The sequence below is a fragment of the Lemur catta genome, chromosome 1 (assembly GCF_020740605.2).
Source record: "Lemur catta isolate mLemCat1 chromosome 1, mLemCat1.pri, whole genome shotgun sequence".
Taxonomy (NCBI): domain Eukaryota; kingdom Metazoa; phylum Chordata; class Mammalia; order Primates; family Lemuridae; genus Lemur; species Lemur catta.
The window spans coordinates 84,562,319-84,582,320 of record NC_059128.1 but is presented as its reverse complement, the minus strand read 5'-3'; the positions used below and the strand labels follow the sequence as shown (position 1 = coordinate 84,582,320).

The window sequence follows — 20,002 nt, the reverse complement described above, 5'->3', positions numbered from 1 at the left end:
CCCCGATCCGCCTGTACCCGCCTGGGACTGCGAGTCCGGCTCCGGCCCCGTCCCGCCGCCCGCGCCGGGTACGCTGCCCTGACCGCCCCGCGCTCGCGCTCGCGGCCCCTGCGGCCAATGGCAGCGCGCACCCGCCGCTGGGCTCGGAGGGACCAATCCGGCCGCCGCTCTCCTCCCCTCGCCGCCAACTCGGGAAAGAGAACAGTCGACCGCTGGAAAACTTCGGGCAAGACGGCCCGGCGCTGACTTACGCGGCCACGGTGCCCCGCGCCCGGGCCTCAGAGCCGCACGCGCGGCCCTCGGGCTGCCCGGCCGCCGCGGCGCATGGCGGTGGCCGAGCTGTACACGCAGGTAGGAGGGTCCGCCCGCGCCTGGGGGGCGCGCGGGGGGGAAGCGGGCCCGGCGCTGGCGCCGACTGTGCCTGGCGCCCGGCCACACCTGTACACCTGGCGGGGGAGTGGCTGGCGGTCTGACACGGGGGCCGCGGGGACTGAGGGCACGAGCCAGCGTCGCCCCCCGCGGGCTCCGGCGTGAGCCGGTCCCTGCCCGCGGGGAAGCGCCCCCTCCCCCGGGAGCCTGGGTCCCCTGGGGGTGGCAAGACCCGGCGAGAGGAGCTGCCTCCCCGGGCCGCTCCTACCTCGGCCGAGACTTGCCCAGTGCCCAGGGGTCGCGCGCCCACCCATCTCCCGCGACTGGAGCGCCTCGGCCCCTTTGTCCCCCGCCACCGGTGGAATCAGAGTTGCCCACGGGGACGTGGAACCCTCAGACGTGGGCGAAGCTTCCTAACCCCTTGAGAGCCCCTTGAACAACTGGGCATAGAAGCTTATGACCACAGTATGGAGGACGCTTTCTAGAATTCTGGGCCTTCCAAATGCCTGAACGTGCGTTTAAGCTCATCTGATGCCCACCTGTAGTGGCACTGAGCGCTCGGGGGAACCCAGGGGTCATGAGGTGCAGTCACAAGGTCTCCACCTAACATTTATAGGGTGCTTTACAGTTTATAAAGCACCTTTCACATACCCTGACACTGGGAAACGCTCTAGAACATTCCTCAGAAACCTCCTCTTCCCGTGGGCCAGGGGCTCCACCCTTACCTAGAAAGGGCAGCATTCCCACACAGTGCCCAGAACCCTAGATGAGCTTGGGTCATTTTTTGGATAAAGAGAGTGTGAAAGCATTACATTTTGGGGGAAAAAAATCCATTTGAGTAGCCCTAAAGTCTGATCATCTACAACCCAGTGGGGGAAATCTGGAGTCCCCAGTACTTACATGGATGGGACTAGAATCCATCCATTTTTCTGACACAGGCCCAGCTTTATACCTTAAAAGTCACTTTTGCTGTAGTTATAAAAATAGTTGTAAATAATTTTGTTTCAATGGTTTAAACAGACTTTGATTAATCAGTAACAGTCAAATACAAATCAAGCAAACATTATTTTCTCCTCTAATGCATTTCCATTAACTAGAGTTCTAAATGGACAGTGTTTGAGTCGCTCTAGTTCCAGTCTAGGATATTTTTACCAGTGAGAATGTGAGCCATCAGGTATCCAACAGTGCTTCTTCCATCTTCAGCTTCCTGGAGGTAAAAGGAAATTCTTGAACAAAACTATTCTTAGAAGATACTTTGGAGGACAGAGAAAAGTGTTGATGATTAACCTGTTTTAGGTAACAGTATTTCCTGAAGCAATAACAAGTGTAGGCACCCCTATCTTCAAACCTCAAATATTTGTTAAATGTCTAATAAGTACCAGACACAATGTGGGAAAACTAATACAGTTTTACAGAGACAAGCTTGGATGGACTCAGAGGTAGAAGGCATCTTGATGGCCGTCCTTACCAACTTTTGGTCCAGGTAGACACCTGTGCACCCCTAGGCTGCCTCATTCCTTCTAGGTGGTCATTTAGCCCCCACTTTGTCAGTTCCAGACATGGGACACTCCCTCTTCTGTGGAGCTGCCTGATTAGGTTTCACAGAGCTTGCTTTTATAAAGAGTTCTGTCTTAAGTTGGGACAAGAGGGGTGGGGAACCTGTGGCCTTGGGGCCACATGTGGCCTTCTGGATTCTTGCGTGTGGCCTTTTGCCTGAATCCAAATTTTACAGAACAAATCCTTTTAATAAGCTGCTGATTCTCCTGGGATGTCAGCTCACAGGATTGGCCTAAGTCCAACTTTGTAACTGGGGACCCTTGTCCACATTTTATCCCCAGGGGTGCTCTGTTTCCCTGCACAATCTTAACCACACAATGTGTTAGAACAACCTGAAAGCCATTTCTGCACCCAGAGGCAAACACTGACCCTGCTGTAGGGTGACAAGTAGGCTGTCCATTCCGGGGTCCCTGCGTGGCCCTCAGTTCCTATGACAGCTGCACCCCCCGCCCATGATCTCCAGGCTGCCCCACCCACTTCACATGGCTGTTACCTGCATGGCCCTGTGTGACCTCCCTTCCCACAGGCGTATTATCCTCCAGAGAACATAAGACACTTTCCATATGCAATGCTCTATGCTTGGGGCAGGTTAGAAAGATTTTTTTTTAAGTGGTCTTGCTTCTCAGGTTTTCTGAGCAGTGAGAAATGAGTAATGTCAAGTTTTGGACCTGGTGGGAGGGAGAGGTGACGAGGGGAGGGCCACAGCACCAGAGGGGTAGGTCAGGGCTTTTTTCTCCAAGGAAGGGTTTGGATGGGGCCAGCAGGATCAAGGTTTTTGTTTTAGGAAGTGGGGTATGCCAGCTGTGGAGGAGAGAGGCTGGGTCACGTAGCTGAGTCTCGGGTCACCCGGCTGTCAGGGAAAGAATCAGAGCTGCAGTGGCAGGTGGAGGCAGGTGAGGATGAGGGGCTAGACTGGGGAGTGTCAGGGACAGAGGGACATGCTGAGGACATTTGAGGTCAGAGCCTGTGTGACTGACGGCAGGGGGGTGCCCCTGAAAATTAGAGACATCAGGAGGAGGAAATATTTCCCAGGGAAGTCATGAGGCAAGTTTCATACCTGCAAGGGTTGAGCAGTGAGGGGGCTTCTGGGGAAGGGACCCTGGGGGTGGGAGGTCTCAGAAGTGGCTGTAGAGGATGGTCCCTGCCAGCGTCTTCTGTCCAGAGGTGGTCACTGAAGCCAAGGCAATGAGGGTGTCACCAAGGGAGGGGGGAGGCGGGGAGAGGACGCTGGTCCTGCAGAGAGCCCTGAGATGGCCCTTACCCGGGTTGGGGTGCAGGGAGAAGACGGGAGAGCTGGCACCACAGGAAGAGACATTCCACGAGGGAAGAGAGGACTCTGGGAGAAGGCGCAGCGAGAGTAGCATTTGCTGCCAGTTTAGGTGCAAAATGGTCCATCTTTTTTCAAAAGCTGTTTGGCAGCATGCCTTACAAGTGTCCAGAGCAGCGGTTCCACTCCTTGAAATCCCTCTGAGAAAAACCAGTCTGGCCATTCTCTACTTGAACCCCTCTGGAGAGGCTCCAGTCACTTTCGGACTCCCTAAGACTAGCCATGACGTCCTGCCTGTGTGTCACCTCCCCACCCCGCCTCCAGCTCCTGCCTTGGCTCATGCTCCGCCAAACTTCTCGTAGTGCCCTCAGGGCCTTGCCTGCACGCCCCCCACTCTGTGCCTGGCACGTGGATCTCCCTCTGCCTGGAATCTTCTGTCTGCTTTGCTCAACCCCATCTGCACCTTCTGAATTCAATTTGAGCAGGGTCTCTCCTGAGAAGTCCTTGCAGCCAGCCTCTCTGTGCGGCACCTTCCACATTGCCTGGTAATAGCTCATTAACTCCACGTCTCCCCCTTTGGCCAAGAGTTTCTGGAGAGCAGGGAGCAGCGGGGGCTCCTTGGGTGTTTGATGCGTGCACGCGTGAATGCTTCTGCTTACCAAAAAAGCCGGGGACATGAAGATGATCATATTGATGATGGTTATTTTTATCTCAGAGTCACTGAGTGCTTCGCACGTGCCAGATGCCATCCTGACAATTTTATGTGCCTTCTCTTATTCAATCTGAACAGACAACTCTTTATGTGTAGATGTTCTCCCAATTTTACAAATGGCTCAGGTCAAGTAAATTGCCTAAGGTAATGTAGAAGTGGTGGAGCCAGGATCAAAAGCCTGTGTTCCTAATATCTGCCACCACCGCCAGCTTGCTTCAACCAGCTTTGCTTTCTCTCTCTTCTTCAAGGGGTCTGACCTCTTCCCCACACACAGTGGACTCATGGGAAGTCCTTCCACCTCCTAGCCACCTCCCCCAACACCTGCTTGTTTGTCATATTAGTCCTTATAGTAACTAAAATGGAACCGACCTCGATGTCCAGCAAGAGGGGGAGAGTTAAGTAAACTATAGAAGACTCACACAGTAAAGCGGTATATTAAAAGTGCTACTCAATGAAGAGTTTAGAACAACATGAAAAATGCTTGTGTGAAAGATGAGAGCACAAACATTGTATATTGCTGTGTGCTCATAAACATAACAATATGGGAACAAAGGAAGAAGACCCTGTATATCACTGGCCACAGACTAGGCAGTCAGTTCTAGGAGCTGCAGGGAAGTCAAGCAGGGTGAAGGCTGAGGGTGGGTCGTCAGATTTGGCTGCTCAGAGGTACTCAGCGTTGTCTCTTTCAGTAGAACCGGGAGAGAGAAAGGGGAGCCCGGCCCTGGTCACCAGATGAAGGGAAGGAAGCAGTGGAGGATGACAGTCCGAGGGTGTAAGACAGGCACGGGGCGCGGAAGTAGTCAGAGCAAGGGAAGCCCAGAGGGCCCGGAACTGCTGAGGAGCCGTGGGTGGGACTGAGGGCTTGAGGAGGGGGACAGCACCACCAGCCTTCTCTCTTACAGCATCATTCCAGACCCTTCGCCATCCAGGCCACCTTCCTCTGGGTGGATTTCCACACCCCGATGCCCATCTCGGGGCACTGTTCTCTAGCTGTGGTGTGCTCAGCCATGAGCTACAGCCCCCCATGAGCGTGTCTCAGTGCAGCCTGGCATTGTGTTCACGCTTTCTTTGTTTTAAGCAGAGCTGGTACATGCTCTGCCCCTGGAAGGCACTGTGACCACTGATGGCTCGAGTTAAGTCCCGGTTCTGCCTCCTACGACCCAGGTGACCCTGGGCAAGTTACTTACACTCTCTGAGTTTCCATACCTGTAAAATGGATTAGTTGTGCTTACCAGCTTGGAGGGTCACTGTAGGGATTAAACAATCTGTATAAAACCCTTATCACAATACGTGACACATAATGCTTAATAAAGATTTGTTGTTTTTTATATTCATGCTATTATAATACAGTTGATTTTTGGTACCTAAATACTGAACTTTGCATTTATCCCTATTAAATTTGTCATCTTGTTGTTTAGTGCCCAAAGTTTCTGTAGCTTGTCAAAACCTTCTGAATCTTGACCATCTTTATCTAATTAATCATTTCATCTGCTTATTTGATACATGCGCTTTGTGGTTTTTTTTTTTCATCTAAGATATAGGTGAAAGCAGTGGATGGAGGGGTTGGCAGTGGAGCTCTGTGGCCTGCCTCTAGAGACCTTTCCCTTTTTTCAAGTGGCTCTTGCTCATTATTAGGACTCAGTATATGACTGTTTAGCTACAGGTTCACTAATTATAATCATTCAGCCATCTATTTCTTTCGCTTGTGCATGAGGAACTCACAAATATCTTCAAAGGAGCCCTGCTCAGATGTACAAGGTAAAGTGTCTTGACTAGCAGTCCAGGGTCCCTGTCTGAAATAAGGGGAAAGTTCAGCGTAATGAGTATCCATTTGGCTGTTCTAAACAGCTTTTAGACTTCTACATATCGTCAATAGCTCTGGAAAATTAGATTTGTCCATTGTATTACATATGGGTAGTTCAAAAGAGGAAAAGAAAGATGAAAAGATAAAAATACCAAGTTCAGTCTTTAATTGGTACAACCGAACCACTGGGAGTTTGAATCTGTGTTCAGCAGTTGTTCATGGAGCGCAGGCTACGGGAAGTCATCGCAGTGGGTTCCAGGTGCAGAAACAAAGCTCTTGAAGCTCCAACGCCTGTGGGGAGGTGGGAGGCAAGGCAGACACCTGGGCAGGGGCAGAGAGCACGACATAGAAGCCTCCAGCCCTGCCTGGGGCGGAAGGTGGCAGGGAACGTGCCACAGATGAGGGGAGTCTTGAGTGAGGCTTAGCTGTTCAGAGCTGTTTGCTCTGATGGGGAGAGGATGGGCGGGGCCAGGGTGGGGGAACAGAAGTACACAGCAGAGAGCCAAGGAAGAGCTTGGAATGTTCCAGAAATTGCTAGTGGCTTGGGCTGGCAACAGTCAGAGGGTGGATTGAAAAGGAGGTGAGGCCCAAGTAGGAAAATCGGCTAGGAGGGTGGCTCCCCAGGCCTGGCTAGTCATCAGAATCCGCAGCGGGGTGGCTCTCAAAGCTGTCCTCTTGCCAGGCCCCACCCATGGGAACTCCCATCCTGCGTGAGGGAGTGTGTGTGTCCCAGGAAACCTGGTGCTCAGCCTGGTCAGGGAAGCCCGCAGAGGCTGCTGCACCAGTCAAGGGAAGATTGGGTGGGGGTGCTGCATAGGGGCTGATTTATGGCCATGGCAGTCGGGGTGGTGGGCAGGGGCAGGCAGGTGACAGCTGTTTACGAGGTGGGCTTTCTAGCTCCTGGTGACTGTATGGTTGTTGGGGTGGAGACATGGAGGGGGAGCCCAGCATTGTCCCAGGATTCTGACACGAGGGGCAAGAGAGCTAGGGAGGAGGAGTGGGATTGGGGTAGGCGTCATCATCGCTTGACTTTGGAATTTGAGAGTATCCAAGGACATTTAGGAGCCGCCGTCTGGGAGGTGATTGGAAACGTGGTCTAGAGTTCCATTGTGGGACCTGGGCTCGAGGTCTCAAAGATGTACACAGCCCAGACAGTTGTGGAAGCTGTGGAATAGAACTGTCCAGAAACAGCCTATCACGAGAAGAGTCTGGGAAGGACCTTGGGAGACTCAGATATGGGGGGAGCAGGAAGGGGCCTTCGAGGAGTGAGCGAAGAGGAGGAAGAGAGGGAGCCTGGTGTGACCATCTGGCCCCGCGGACCTGGAGTGTGGAGACTCCCTTCGAGGCCTGAAAGCGGCTCTAGGAGGGAAACTCGGGTCATCCCATCTTGTCCCATCTTCCATGTAAGTCTTCAAGCCGTTTTGTGGCTCATGCCAGGAGACCCCTCAGAAAGGCAGGGAACACGATAAAATGCTGTCCTCTCACCTGTGCAGGTGGCGTGGGAGGCTCAGCGTGCTTTGGGGCACATAAGGCTTCCTAAGGCTCAGTGGGCCCAAGCCTTGGCTCGTGCTGGGGCCTCTGCAGGGAAGGACACCAGGAGAGGACGGGAGGTGGCCCTGTCTCCACTATCGGCTCAGCCGCAGGCCTGGGCAGGCAGTCCCAAGCCCAAGGCTCAGGGAAAGGCGCCAAACTCGGTCGGTCAGGTGAGAGCTAGTCACATTGTTTGCACGGACTGCATTTATTTGTCTAAATGCTGCAAAGTTAGCTCTCCCTCTGGTTTGCAGCGTTGCCTTGTGGGTAGAGGAATGTGAGGGAAGAGGGAAGGAACGCATGGGTGGAACTTCCAGGGAGCTGAGTAAACCATGGTCATGTTTACTTACCAGGCTGGGTTCAGCTCAGCGCTCTCGATGCCTGGCAGCATATGGCAGCGGGGACAGCAGGATCACAGGGTGTGGGCATGGAATACCGGGCCGAGGAGTCATTGGTCTCCACGCCAGAGCAGCAGACGGTGGTTACATATGTCCTAATACTGCCTACCATTAATACCACTTTTAGCTGAAACTGATCCTAAACTGTTGCCAGCAGAGCATGTGAACTCAGGTACATGGTCGCAGTCGAGAGTTCAGGATTACTTCCAGGGCCAGACTCATTTAATTAACAAGTTCAAACTGGGAGTCACAGGCCCTGGCTCCACTGGAATCCTGGTCCTTTGAGATTCTCTGTGTGGTGTTTGGTGAGTTATCACCCTCTCTGGGCTGGAGTTGGAAGATCAGTGAAACTAAAGGATTCATTGGTTAGTGACTTTCACAGTACTTCTCAGCGCCCCAGCCGTCCACGGAAGGACCCCAGGGACCTTGGCTTCCATCAGAACACCTCCACTTTCACCTGCTTCCCATGGCGGGCTGCCAGCGTTTCATTTGAAGTAAGCTTTCTGCAGCTTTATAAATAAGTTTGACACACAACTTGGAACAGACAGTCTCCAAGGACCCTTTCAGTTCTGAAATTCTATGGTGGCCAATTCTTGATAAATTGGGGTATTCCATTTTAATGGTTTGAGCTTCATGAGGTTAGCAATAAATATTTTCAGTAGCAGACCTGATGTAGAAAATGTGTAGCCCATGGCAACAAAGATGTGTGTGGTTGGGTGTGTGTGGGTGTGGGTGTGGGTGTGTGTGTGTGTGTGTGTGTCTGAGAGGGGTGTGTTTCTTTATACGGCTTCTGTCCGCCTATGTGCACGGGAGGATGTGTCATTGCCTGCTAAGTCATTCGTCCATTCTGTGTCTCAAAATGTACCCGCCCCATGTCACCTTTCTGTAAGCTCCTGCTCTTTGTGAGCTGTCATAGAGTAAAGCAACTCAAATAACTTAGGTAGTTATGACTGATAGCCAACCAATGACTTTTTAATTGTCTTTTGGCTAGGCAAGATAATTTATATTAACTAATAGTCTCCTCATCCAACATTGTCCTAGTCTAGTACTGGTACTCTGAACTTTGTTTTATTCTTATTCTTTATTTCCTCCAACATCTTCATATGAAAAGTTTAAGCATAAAAGAAAGTTGAAAGAACTTTACAGGGAGCTTCTCTCCCACCACGTGGATGCTGGCGTGGACATTTTACTGTATTGGTTATATCACATGTCTGTCCATCTTTCTGTTCTTCTATCCAGTCTTCAATCTGTCTCATTTTTTGAAGCATCTTAAACTGCATACATAAATATACCTTCTAAATATTTTAGTATGTATATTATTAATTGGAGTTCTTTATTTGTTTAGTTCTTGGTGTAAAATTTACAACAGTGAAATGCACAAATCTTAAGTCTACGTTGTCTGAGGTTTGGAAAGTGCTGAATTTCTGTGTAACCTAAACCCCATCAAGTACAGAATGCTACCATCACTCCCAGAACATTCCCTCAGACACCTTCCCAGTCACTCCCTGGCCCCACCCGCCCTCAGAGACAATTACTATTTGGAATTTTCCAAATTCCGCTTCATTTAAAGGGACTCCTATAGTAGGTACTCATTGGTGTAAGACTTTTTTAACTCAGCACAATGATTTGAAGAGTCATCCATGTTCATGGTGATATCAGTAGTGCAGTCCTTGTTATTGGTAAGTAGTATTTCATTGTATGAGTATACCACAGTTTTGTTTTTTTAATTCATTCTAATATTAATGGACATTTTAATGTGTGTACAGTTTTTGGCCATTGTGAATAAAGTTACTAAGAACATTCATGTACGGTTCTTTTTGTGGACATATATTTTGATATTTGTTTTTAAAGATTAATATTCATTGCTCTGGTTATAAAAGTAATGGAAATTGTAGAAAATATACCGAACTGTAATGAAGAAAATTAAAGTGCCATGATTTTATTGCCCAGAATTTGTTTTGTAACTGAAAACTACCAAAGGTACGATCTCTCAACGTGAAGGAATATTTCTTCATGGAGGGAAGGCGCCAGCAGACCACCAGCCAGACGCTCCGAGGGCCCATGTCCGGTCACTATTTGGCAATGACGTTTGCACGCTCAGCTGGGAGGGAGCAGAGATTCACAAAGAGCAGCATCTTCTTTGTGAGCCTAGGATGGTGTCTGGTGCAGATTTAGTGCCCAGCGACTGTTCATTTGGAAGGATGGCAGGCACTTAGGCAAATGTTCAGTTTTCTCTCCTAAAGGCACAAAAGCTCCCCGTTACAGCAAGAGTTTGCACACTCGACAGGTACCTTCAGCAAGTCCATCTGTCATGGCGAGGGTCAGTGCTCAAAAACCACTATTCCTTTGGCCTGTGAGTGTAAGGAGGTGGGAAGGAGATGACCCTGCAGGACACTGTACTTGCAGGCCTGGCAGGGTGCCCGTTTCTCCTCTGTCCCTGGGGAACTTGGAGGCCCTGGGGCCAGTGCTGTCTGGGAAATGAGGGTTAGATACGCGATGGCCTCTTAAGACCCATGCAGATCTGGGGTCCAAGCTATTGAGCCTTTGGGTCAAGGAGCCTTCCTAGGTGCTATTTAGCATCTCCAAGCGAGTGCTTCCCAAATCTTGCTCCTGGCAGCCTGGCTGTGTCCCAGCACTCGGGGGCCCCCTGTAGGGGTGGGAGCACATGAGAGCGCCCTCATGTGTCTCATAAGGACACTAATCCTATAATCCTTTTGGGTCAGGGCCTCACCCATATGACCTCATTTAACCTCAGTGACTTCCTGAAGACCCCACCTCCAAATGCAGTCCATTGAGGATTGGGGCTTCAACATATGAATACTGGGGGACACAGTTCAGTCCGTAGCAACATGGTTCTGCCTGTAGACTTGTACATGGGCATGGAGCCAGGTGAACCAGTTGCCTGTTGGGAATTTATCTAGGCAGCTCCGTGTGGACTTCTGCGTTTCCCACAGTGGGCATCCTTGGCTGCTGACCGGTGTGGTAAGACTACAGTAACACTGCTGTGACGGCACTTCCGTAGCATTTTACAAAGTGCCTGCAAGTACATAGTCTAATTTAACCTTCCAGCAAACCTGTGAAATAGGTATTGTGCCCATTTTATGGATGAGAAAAATGAGGCACTAGAAGTGATATGTCTGGCCCAGAGCCCCATTGTCAACCAGTGGTGAACAAAATCCCTCTGCTCCAACTCTAAAAGACAGCACTGAGATCTTTCCATTAGGGGACCCATGGATTTCTTTCCTGTCCCCAGGCTTTTGGTTTCAAGGTCTATCTAGGAGGCTTTGGGAATTCTGTTGCCTATAAAAAGAAGCAGCTAGGCTGGTGCACTGCAGATACGCTGAAGATTACCTTATAAGCAAAAACGAGGTAAAAAAGGATTCCTAATGAAGGAGTTGCCCTAGTGGACAGGAAGAAACTTTTCTGTGTTGACCCATGTAATGATCTATGTTTTTGTTTTTAAAACCCTGAAATGAAGCTTGTCTTATTCTGTTGGCCAGTACAACAGGGTTTGGATTCCTGATCCTGAGGAAGTTTGGAAGTCTGCTGAGATAGCAAAGGACTACAGAGTTGGTGACAAAGTCCTACGACTCCTGCTGGAGGATGGCACGGTGAGGGTCCCTGCGGTTTGTAGCCACAGTGATGTATAAAGCAGTAACTGGGGTGTGGGTGGCGTGGGGGCACGTGGTCCCTGTAGGAGCAGCTCAGGGAGGGCCCCCAAGTGGCCAGCTGGTGCTGTGGCCCCCCTGATGCATTTGTCCCCCCATCTCCATGCCACCTTGCGTCAACCCGGACTCTCCCTGAGCGAGGGTCCAGAGGGCAGCACCGCTGGCCAGGTCTGTGCCGTGCGCTGCACTGCCAGCACTCAGCGTTGTCCCCAGAGTGTGATTAGTCATCTTGGTTTTGTGGGTCTCATGAGAAACTTAGAAAGAAGTAGCTGGAGCCCAAGGCATAAACTGATAGAGAAAAACATCAAGATGGGAAGGGGAAGGAAAAGTGAGGACAGAGAGAGAAAATAGGCAGGGAGAGGGAGGAGTGGGAGGAGACTGGGGGGCAGAGTCATTTGGAACATGGAAAGGGGAGCGCCAGGAGGGAGTGTGGCAGGAGTGGGACGATGGGGACACCTAGCTCCGTGTGACATTATGAGGTGCCTGCATGAATGTGGGTGTGCTGAGGGGGAGGCCGCGGATGAACTTCAGCAGTTGCTCCCAGGGTGGGAAGTGCTGGTGAGGAGTTTCCCCCACAGGCTGCGTGTGCCTTCTGATCATGCAGCTTCTGATGATGTTGCATTTGCCTTAAATACCCATCATGAGTCGTCCTTTCCTAGCTGTGATGACATCCCACTGGCTCCATAGCTAGGGGGACCTTATGTTTTTAGAATCAAGTATCTGGATGCAGAGCTGGACAGAGAGTTTGTGTTCTGCCTGGATCCCAGAGGTGCTCCAGGGAATATCACATGAATATTAAATGCTGGAATTTACAAAGCATGTAAATGGTCTCTGTGGAGACAGGACACAATGTTTCCAGTCAGGCTGTCCTGGGTTCGGGAGACATTTCCTGAGATCCCGGGAAGGGAGACGACCATAGCAGTTAAGGGCACGTCCTCTGCAATCAGACTGTCTGGATTCAGGTCCCCGAACGGCCACTTGCTAAGTCTGTGACAGTGGGCCCCTCGGTTTCCTCCTGTGTCAAAGGGAGTTAATAAGCAGCCGCCATCACAGGGTTGCCAAAGGTTGGAGGAGACAAGCCACGTGGCTCCTGCAAGCAGGAGAGCGTGGGAGGGGGCGCTGCCGCTTGCCTTCCGCCCTCCCTTGCCCGTCCCCGCCTCCTCACTGCTTTTATCAGGACCTCCCGTGCACAGTGAGGGCTCTGATTAGGGATCAGATGGCTTTTTCTGGGGAGGAAAATCTCCAGGCAGCAGCTGCAGGGGCAGCGTTCCCCTGTGGTAGTATCAGCAGGGCTCCAGGTGGCTGCATTCCTGGCCCTGAAGGCTGCTACGGGGAGGAGGGGAGGCAGCTGGGTGGCAGCTGGGTGGCGGGCAGCCAGGCTGCTGTCTGCCCTAACCCTTTGTTTGTGCCACGAGGGACAAAGCCTGCTTGGTGTAGGAAAATGTCACCTCTGCCTCCACCTGTCAACCTGATGTTCTTCACATTTTCTGCCCTTCCCCAAAGACGTCTGTTCTCTTCTGTCATTCTCTCCCTCTCTGTTCCTCTCACCCGTGACACGCACAAAGGCAGAACTGGAAGTGTTTTTTTAAATTATTATTATTTAAAACAAAAAAAATCAGGGAAAGTAAATATTAAGTATGAAAAGCATTTTCCTTGATTTTATTCTCAAAATCAAAGTGTGTAGGCTGAGAATATTCTGGTCGGGGGCAGGTCCGCAAATATCATTGCAGCGACACCACAGGGCAGGCGCTGCCGTGCGGGTCTTGGGTTGCCCTGAGCTGCGCCTTGTGCAGAAGCGACCCCCCACCAGCCCGGACAGGAGGCGGCGCAACAGTGAATAAATGAGTGAGACCGTGTTAGCCTTGTGACGCTGGACAACAACTTCAGTCTTGCTGAACTTCTCTCATTAACTCTTAACTGGGGTAGTCATGTCCTCCTTGGAAGGCAGTTCTGAGGATTAAATGAAACAATCAGTGCTGAGTGCTTGGCATGGGGTCTGCACAGTGGCACTTGCTACGGGGCAGCTGGGCCACCTTGTGGAGCTGGCCCAGGACCAGGGAGCCAATGGTACCGACTAAATCCCAGGCCCCTGGGAGGGTAGAAGAGAAACAACTTGCGGGGTGACCGTGCTCAAGTCACTTTACCTCTCTGGGCTTCATTTCCCCCAGTCGTGAAACGGAAGTGAAGGAGATAGATCCCATGTGTGACCCTCTCCTTCATCCTGCTCAGGCAGCTACTGGGGGAAGCTAGGTTAAATCTGGCAGAAGAGGAACCAGCCTGGGAAAGTCATTTGGCCCAGGGCGGAGCATGACAGGAACAGACAGGCCTGGAGGGGGAGCCGTGAGCCCTCCGGCACGTAGGGGGCTGCAGACAGGAGTCACCTGCACCAGGGGCCTTGCACGGAGACCGCCACCCACATGGGCTCCTTTAGATGCTTCTCACTGCCAAGCGTGTCAGCTTTGAATAGAGACTTGGCAGCCTCGGAGCTGTAAGGTCATCATGTCATTTTGGTAGCAGCCTCTTGTTTTCCAGTGAAAACTTCCGTGGCCCAACACTGAGACCACATACGAGTGGAGCCCCCTGCCCCACAGGAGAATCAGGAGTGGGGTACCTGGATCCTGCCCATGTGGTTTCCCTGCTGCCCCGCAGTGAGGCCTCTGTAACTGTGAGGACCCCTGGTCTGGTCTAGCTCCTCTTCACAGATGAGAAATGAGGGCCAGAGAGGGTGAGTGACTAGCCCCAGGCCACACAGCCAGTGCTCTGGTTCCCTGGCTCCCACTTTTTGTCACTTCAGGAGCCAGCTATGAAGATTATTTGCTTTTTGCTATACATAAGTTTGTTTTTCGGTGTCAGCCATGACTCCAATGGGGAGTGGATAGGACAAACGTTCAGCAGAAACACCAAGTCTCTCATTTCCAGAACTGTAATTTCATCTCCATCTACAGGAGCTGGATTATTCTGTCGATCCAGAGTCTCTGCCTCCACTGCGGAATCCCGACATCCTCGTGGGTGAGAATGACCTCATTGCCCTCAGCTACCTCCACGAGCCCGCGGTGCTCCACAATCTCCGAATCCGCTTTGCAGAATCCAAACTCATTTACACCTACAGCGGTAAGGACAGCAATTCTGGGAAGTAAGGAATGGCGCCGAAACTTAGCGCTTACGGTCTAGAGCATCGTGCTTGTGTTTCATGTTACGTTACGGAGCATCTAGAGTTTGCTAAAAAGACAAATGTCTAGGTGGGGAGGATCTTCAACAAGAACTAAAGCTGGGCTACCAAGAAAAAGAGATGTGATAAAACTTGTGTTTTGAGGTTCTCATTGGATTTGATACACTGATTACTTATTTTGGGCAATGATACTATTATTTACACTGTGAATCGCAAAAGCCTCTCCATTTGGGGGCATTTCCTTCTGTCATCTCATCCGGCCATCAGAATAGCCCACAGATGTGGGTGATCAGCAGAGAACTGAGATTCAGTGCGTCAAGTGACCTGCCCAAAGTCACGCAGAAGGTTTAATAAGTGGCAGAGCTGGGGTTTCTCGTAAAAACCTGGAGAGGTGGGTGACAGTAAGAATCTTGTAACTGCATCTGGCATTTTTCCTCAGGAATCATTTTGGTGGCCATGAATCCTTACAAGCAGCTGCCGATCTATGGAGATGCCATCATCCATGCCTACAGCGGGCAGAACATGGGCGACATGGACCCGCACATATTTGCCGTGGCAGAAGAGGCATACAAGCAGATGGCCAGGTAGCTCGCTGCCCAGCTGGGCCTCCTCGTGCTCTGCGGATGCTCCCTGCACCTGCTGGACCCTCACGGTGTGGGGAAGATACCTAGGTTGGGCTCTTTAAAAGAGCCAGGCCACAGGGGGTGCTTTGTTGAGCAGACTGCCTGTAATGAATAGCAAATGACTCTTACAGGCACCCGACCTGTCTGGACCAGGTTTCCTGGCTTTTGTTCCTTCTAGGCAGTCAAAGGTCAGTCTGGCAATAGCAGATGTTTCTCTTGCAGTGTGTTTGGTTGGAGGAGTATTGAATTATTCTCCACTGTGAGATGTTTAAGTGTTTTTGTTTTTCATCTGTGTAAGGAAGCAGAGTCTGATGACAGACTAGCCCGGGTTTTTAGCTGCAGGACATTTGGGGTTTCATCCTCATTTTGCCACTTGGCTTTTGTGTGGCCTTTGTGGAGTTCTTGTCTTGCTGGTGAACATGTGTGAAAAGCCTCCTGTGATCAGGCACCACGCACACACCCCCATATGTCACCTCGGGCACCCTCAGAGTAGCCCGTGATACAGACGCCTGGGCAGTGAACCGAGCTTCGGAGAGTGACCGACCCAAGGTCAGGCAGCAAAAGGCAGAGCTGTGATTTGTGCTCAGATTTTTATTTTTAACTCTAAATATAATTTATTTTCCCATAACTAGCCTCTTTTGGCTTCAGTGTTCTCATCTGTAAAGTATAACGAATAAAAACACCATCTTATCTTTGAAGCTCCCTTTGCAGTTTGCAAAAGAACTTTGACAGACAGTGGTCTCCCTTGGGTCTCATAATACTCCCACGAAATCTGTCGAGCCACCATCGTCACCCTCGTTTCACAGCGGGGAGGCCTGAGGCACAGGACCCGGACCTGCTGCCTCTTCATGCACAGCCCCGGGCAGGGCCCCGGCACTCCCGCAGCTCTGCCCTCACCTGTGAGCTCGGTGCTCAGACAGGACCGTTCCTGGTTCTGCTGCTTATTTCTAATCCGGGGGAAGGTGGTAGCTTACACAGGGTGGAGGTGTGTGCTTTCCTGCAGAGGAGTCTGATGGGCAGTCTGGGGCTAGATAAACCTCCCCCAGGTCACTGGAGACCCAGTGCCATCCAGCCCCCCATCCCTGGGCTGGGACCCTTCTCCTCAGGGCCAGCCTCTGGCTCAGCCATCTCCTCCATACTCTAGGTGACAAGGACACTTCCCAGAAGCCCCCCAAAGCAATTCTGCTCACAGCTCATTGGCCAGGACCTGCTCACATGGCCACGCCTGGCCGCGAGGGAGGCTGGGAAATGTCTTTCATATGGGCAGCAACGTGCCCGCCAACAGCTGGCACATCGTCCCTGAGGAGGAAGGGGAGGAGGAATTTTGGATAGAGAATTAGCAGTTTCCGCTGCACCGAGATTCCTTCCAACCCTAAAACACCCCTGGCTCTGGGATTTTCCCTGGCTCCCCACAGGTCTCCAGGGAGTCTTGGTGATTAGAGTCTAGGTGTCAGCAGTACAAGGTCCTTGGAACTATAGGGCTGTGCCAAGTTCAGCCCTGCAGAGCCAGTTTCTCCTTGGAGGTCAATGTGTGTGGCTGTGATAACAGCAATGGCAGGTTCGTGTTGGCCTTGCTCAAAGCTAGACTGGGAGTCAGGAGGGCCTGGCTTTAATAACCCCAGCCCCGTTCTGCACACCTGGGGGACTCCTTCTCGGAGTCTTCCTTTCCTCTCTTTGAAATGAAAGGATTGGGCCAGGGGAGCTATGTCTAAAGTCTGCTCCAGCATTCACATGGGAAGCTCTGATCAAATCACTCTGCCTCTCTGAGTCACCGTCATTCTCATCTGTAAAATAGAGATCTACGTCATAGGATTTTTGGGTCGCTTAAATGCGGATCTGTGTAAAGTGTTCCCCAGCACCAGGCATGTACGCAGTGCTAGACACACAGTGCAGCATTATAAAGTTCCACCACCACAGTCTTATGACAGGAAAAGTTTAATGCATGTGTTTTTTTAAAAAAAAAAATCTCTGAATTATGTAACAGAGCCTGCTGGCTTACAGAGCACAATATGCTCCCAAGTATCTTTTGAATAATTGCTCTCAAAATAATTCCTCTGAACTGTTTTTATATCTAAGTGGGACGTGCAGAAAGGAGTTGACGTGAGGCCTGAGGCTGCTATCTTCAGAGGCTTGCTTGCAAGGTAGGCCTGTGTCTGGCCTCTGATTTCAGGAAGGTTCCCACCACCCTAATTGATAAAGTGGCTCATGGTACCCAGACGTAAACTGTTGGTGTAAGCAATGTGGTGTGTGCTGAATACCTGCTTTCCTGCTGGAGTCTGGAAGTTTGGTGTGTGCTAGGCAGAAGGTGAGCACCGAGTCTGCAGTGGGCTGCCCCGGGAGACAGCATTTCACACGTGCCATCGAACTCATTGCTAGAGGAAGTAAGGGTGTCCTGTGCGACTGGACTGGGAGAGGACCCTGCGAAGTTTATAGCTGGTTTCCCCTGGACTTTGCCCCACGTGCCTCTCCCCTTTGCCGATTTTGCTCTGTATCCTTTTGGTGTAATAAATCTTAGCCGTATCACCATACGCTGAGTCCTGCAAATCCTCCTAGCAGATCTTTAACCTGGGTTTGGTCCTGGGAACCCTCAACAGAGGAGACGTTGCAGGAAACACACGTGTGTGTTCTGCATGACCACATAAGAAAAAAAAAAGTCTAGAAGGAAATTCACTGAAATGTTAAAAACAGTTCCTTTAGAGTGATAAAACAAAGTCTCTCTTCTTCCATCTTGTCTGCATTTTTCTTGATGAGCATATGTTGCCTTTTTAATGGGAAGAAATTAACGTTTAAAAATCCTTTCGTGTATTTGCTTTAGAAACAATAGAAATCAGTCCATCATTGTGAGCGGGGAGTCGGGTGCCGGGAAGACAGTGTCGGCTCGCTACGCCATGAGGTACTTCGCCACCGTCAGCAAGTCGAGCAGCACCGCTCGCGTGGAGGACAAGGTGCTGGCGTCCAATCCCATCACCGAGGTGTGTGCCACTGCGGGAGGCAGCGGGAGGCAGCGGGAGCCGGGTCAGAGACGGCCGCGTGACGGGGACGGGGGCTGGCTGCTGCGTTTGTGCTGCCCTTGCCAACTCAGGCTCCCGCCCTTTAAAGACCAAAGAAGGGAGGGCAGAAAAGACCCAGGAAGTCTGCTCTCTGGTGGGATTTGAAGGAGGTGGGGGCAGAGCTTGCTACTTTCAAGGGTCTCTCCTCCTCTACCCACCGAGCAGGAAGTTCTGCTATCGGATTTCAAGAGTCCCCTGTTTCCATTTACCTCCTGGGGAAGTGTCTTCAACCACAGATATCACGGGCACACTGAGATCACTGGTGTTCTGCAGCCAACTGGCATCAACTTTCATGAGCGGATTGTTAAATATTCAGGAGTTTTGCAAGCTGATTGCTAAACCATTGGTAGTTTGAAATCAGTCGTGGTAGGAGTATTTCCACGTTACAGATTGGCAAAGGCCGCATTTCAAATCTGTTCCTCCTTCCTCAGCACTGGCGGGGCAGAGGGTGGGCAAGGCCGACAGAGAGTGCCCCGGGGTATGGGGACAAGCCACGAGGAGGAAGTGCCACCTGAAAGGGGCAGGGAAGGGCCCCCCAGGCCAACTCCAGCCGCCTCCCAAAATGGGAAGAGGGTTGATTTAAATTTATTTGGAAGCAAAGAAAATAATTAAGAACATTAAACTCCTAGACCTCTTCTCCTTGTTTTCTTATTAATAAATCAAAATCCTCAATATGCTTCAGCCCACCTACTTTGTTAAGGCCACTCTGCCAGATTAACATGGGAAGTGATGGAAAAGAATAAGACCCAGTTCCTAAGCATAAGACTCCTCTGACCGAAGCATATTTTCAAATTAAATAGAAGCACAAGGCGGGAGGGGAAAACAGAAACACTGTCGTTCACAGTCCAGAGGCACAGGCTCCCCCGATAGAGACGGCTTACAGTCCAACGTGGCAATAGAAAAGTTGTCAAGAGGCAGGGCCAAGTTAAGTGCCCAGTGGATAATTTTGCCTGGTTATTTATTTGAGGTTTGCCGCCCCCACTAGACCGTGAGCTCCATGAAGGCAGGATGGAGGGTGCTCAGGAAGGGGGAGGGGACAGGCAGAAGAGAGATGGAATTCCAAAACAGAAGTGAAAAGCAAAAATCGTGCCCAGAGAGTGGGAGGGAGGGATTTTGGTTGAGTGGGAAGTTTAAGTAGGAAAGCAGTAGGAAGTAAGGACAGAAGTAAAAGTTGGATAAAGGATGTGAACTTTCAGTTGAGCATCTGTAATAGTTGGGGCATGAATGAGTTAAGCCACTTTATATTGTCTCACTTAATCCTCCTAACTCCGTAAGTGTTTTAGTCAGTTCGGGCTGCTGTGACAAAGTGCCATAGGCTGGGTGGCTTACAAACAACAGAAATTTATTTCTCGAAGTTCTGGAGACCGGATATCCTAGATCAAGGTGCCAGGAGGGTCGGATCCTGGTGAGGTCTCTCTTCTGGGTTCAGACTGCTGTCTTCTCACTGTCCCTGCAGATGGTGGAAAAAGAGAGCAAGAGAGCTCTCTGGATTCCCTATCATACAGGCACTAAAATCCCATTCATGAGGACTCCACCCTCATGACCTCATCAGCTCCCAAAGGCCCCACCTTTTAACACCATACGCTGGGGGTTAGGATTTCAACATATGGATTTTGGGGAGTCGCAGATCTTCAGTCCGTAACAGTAAGATGCACATTATTCTTATATTATAGATAAAGAAATTAAGACTCGGAAAGATGAAATGACTTTTAAGGCGTTACCCAGATAGCAAGAGTGGATGTGAGGGCCATGAAACATGAGCACCTGTGCACGTTCTGGTCCTACTAAGTGTCTCCCAGGGAGGCTGAGGGGGGCCTTGGGCAGCAGGCTCAGCGACTGTCGTGTTCCCTGTAAG

At 50.9% G+C, this 20,002-nt stretch overlaps 1 protein-coding gene across 4 annotated transcripts in view; it reads left to right on the top strand.

Moving 5' to 3' along the window:
- The first annotated feature begins 268 nt into the window (after positions 1–268).
- The window catches only part of MYO5C (myosin VC), an 88,256-nt gene continuing 68,522 nt past the window's right edge, over positions 269–20,002 (top strand). For all 4 annotated transcript variants that reach the window (XM_045529482.1, XM_045529475.1, XM_045529466.1 and 1 more), the window contains exons 1-5: positions 269–351; positions 11,138–11,248; positions 14,251–14,416; positions 14,914–15,058; positions 17,913–18,069. In XM_045529482.1, coding sequence (XP_045385438.1) covers positions 325–351; positions 11,138–11,248; positions 14,251–14,416; positions 14,914–15,058; positions 17,913–18,069 — 606 coding nt within the window. In that variant the 5' untranslated portion in view covers positions 269–324. The remainder of the gene's footprint in view (positions 352–11,137; positions 11,249–14,250; positions 14,417–14,913; positions 15,059–17,912; positions 18,070–20,002) is intronic.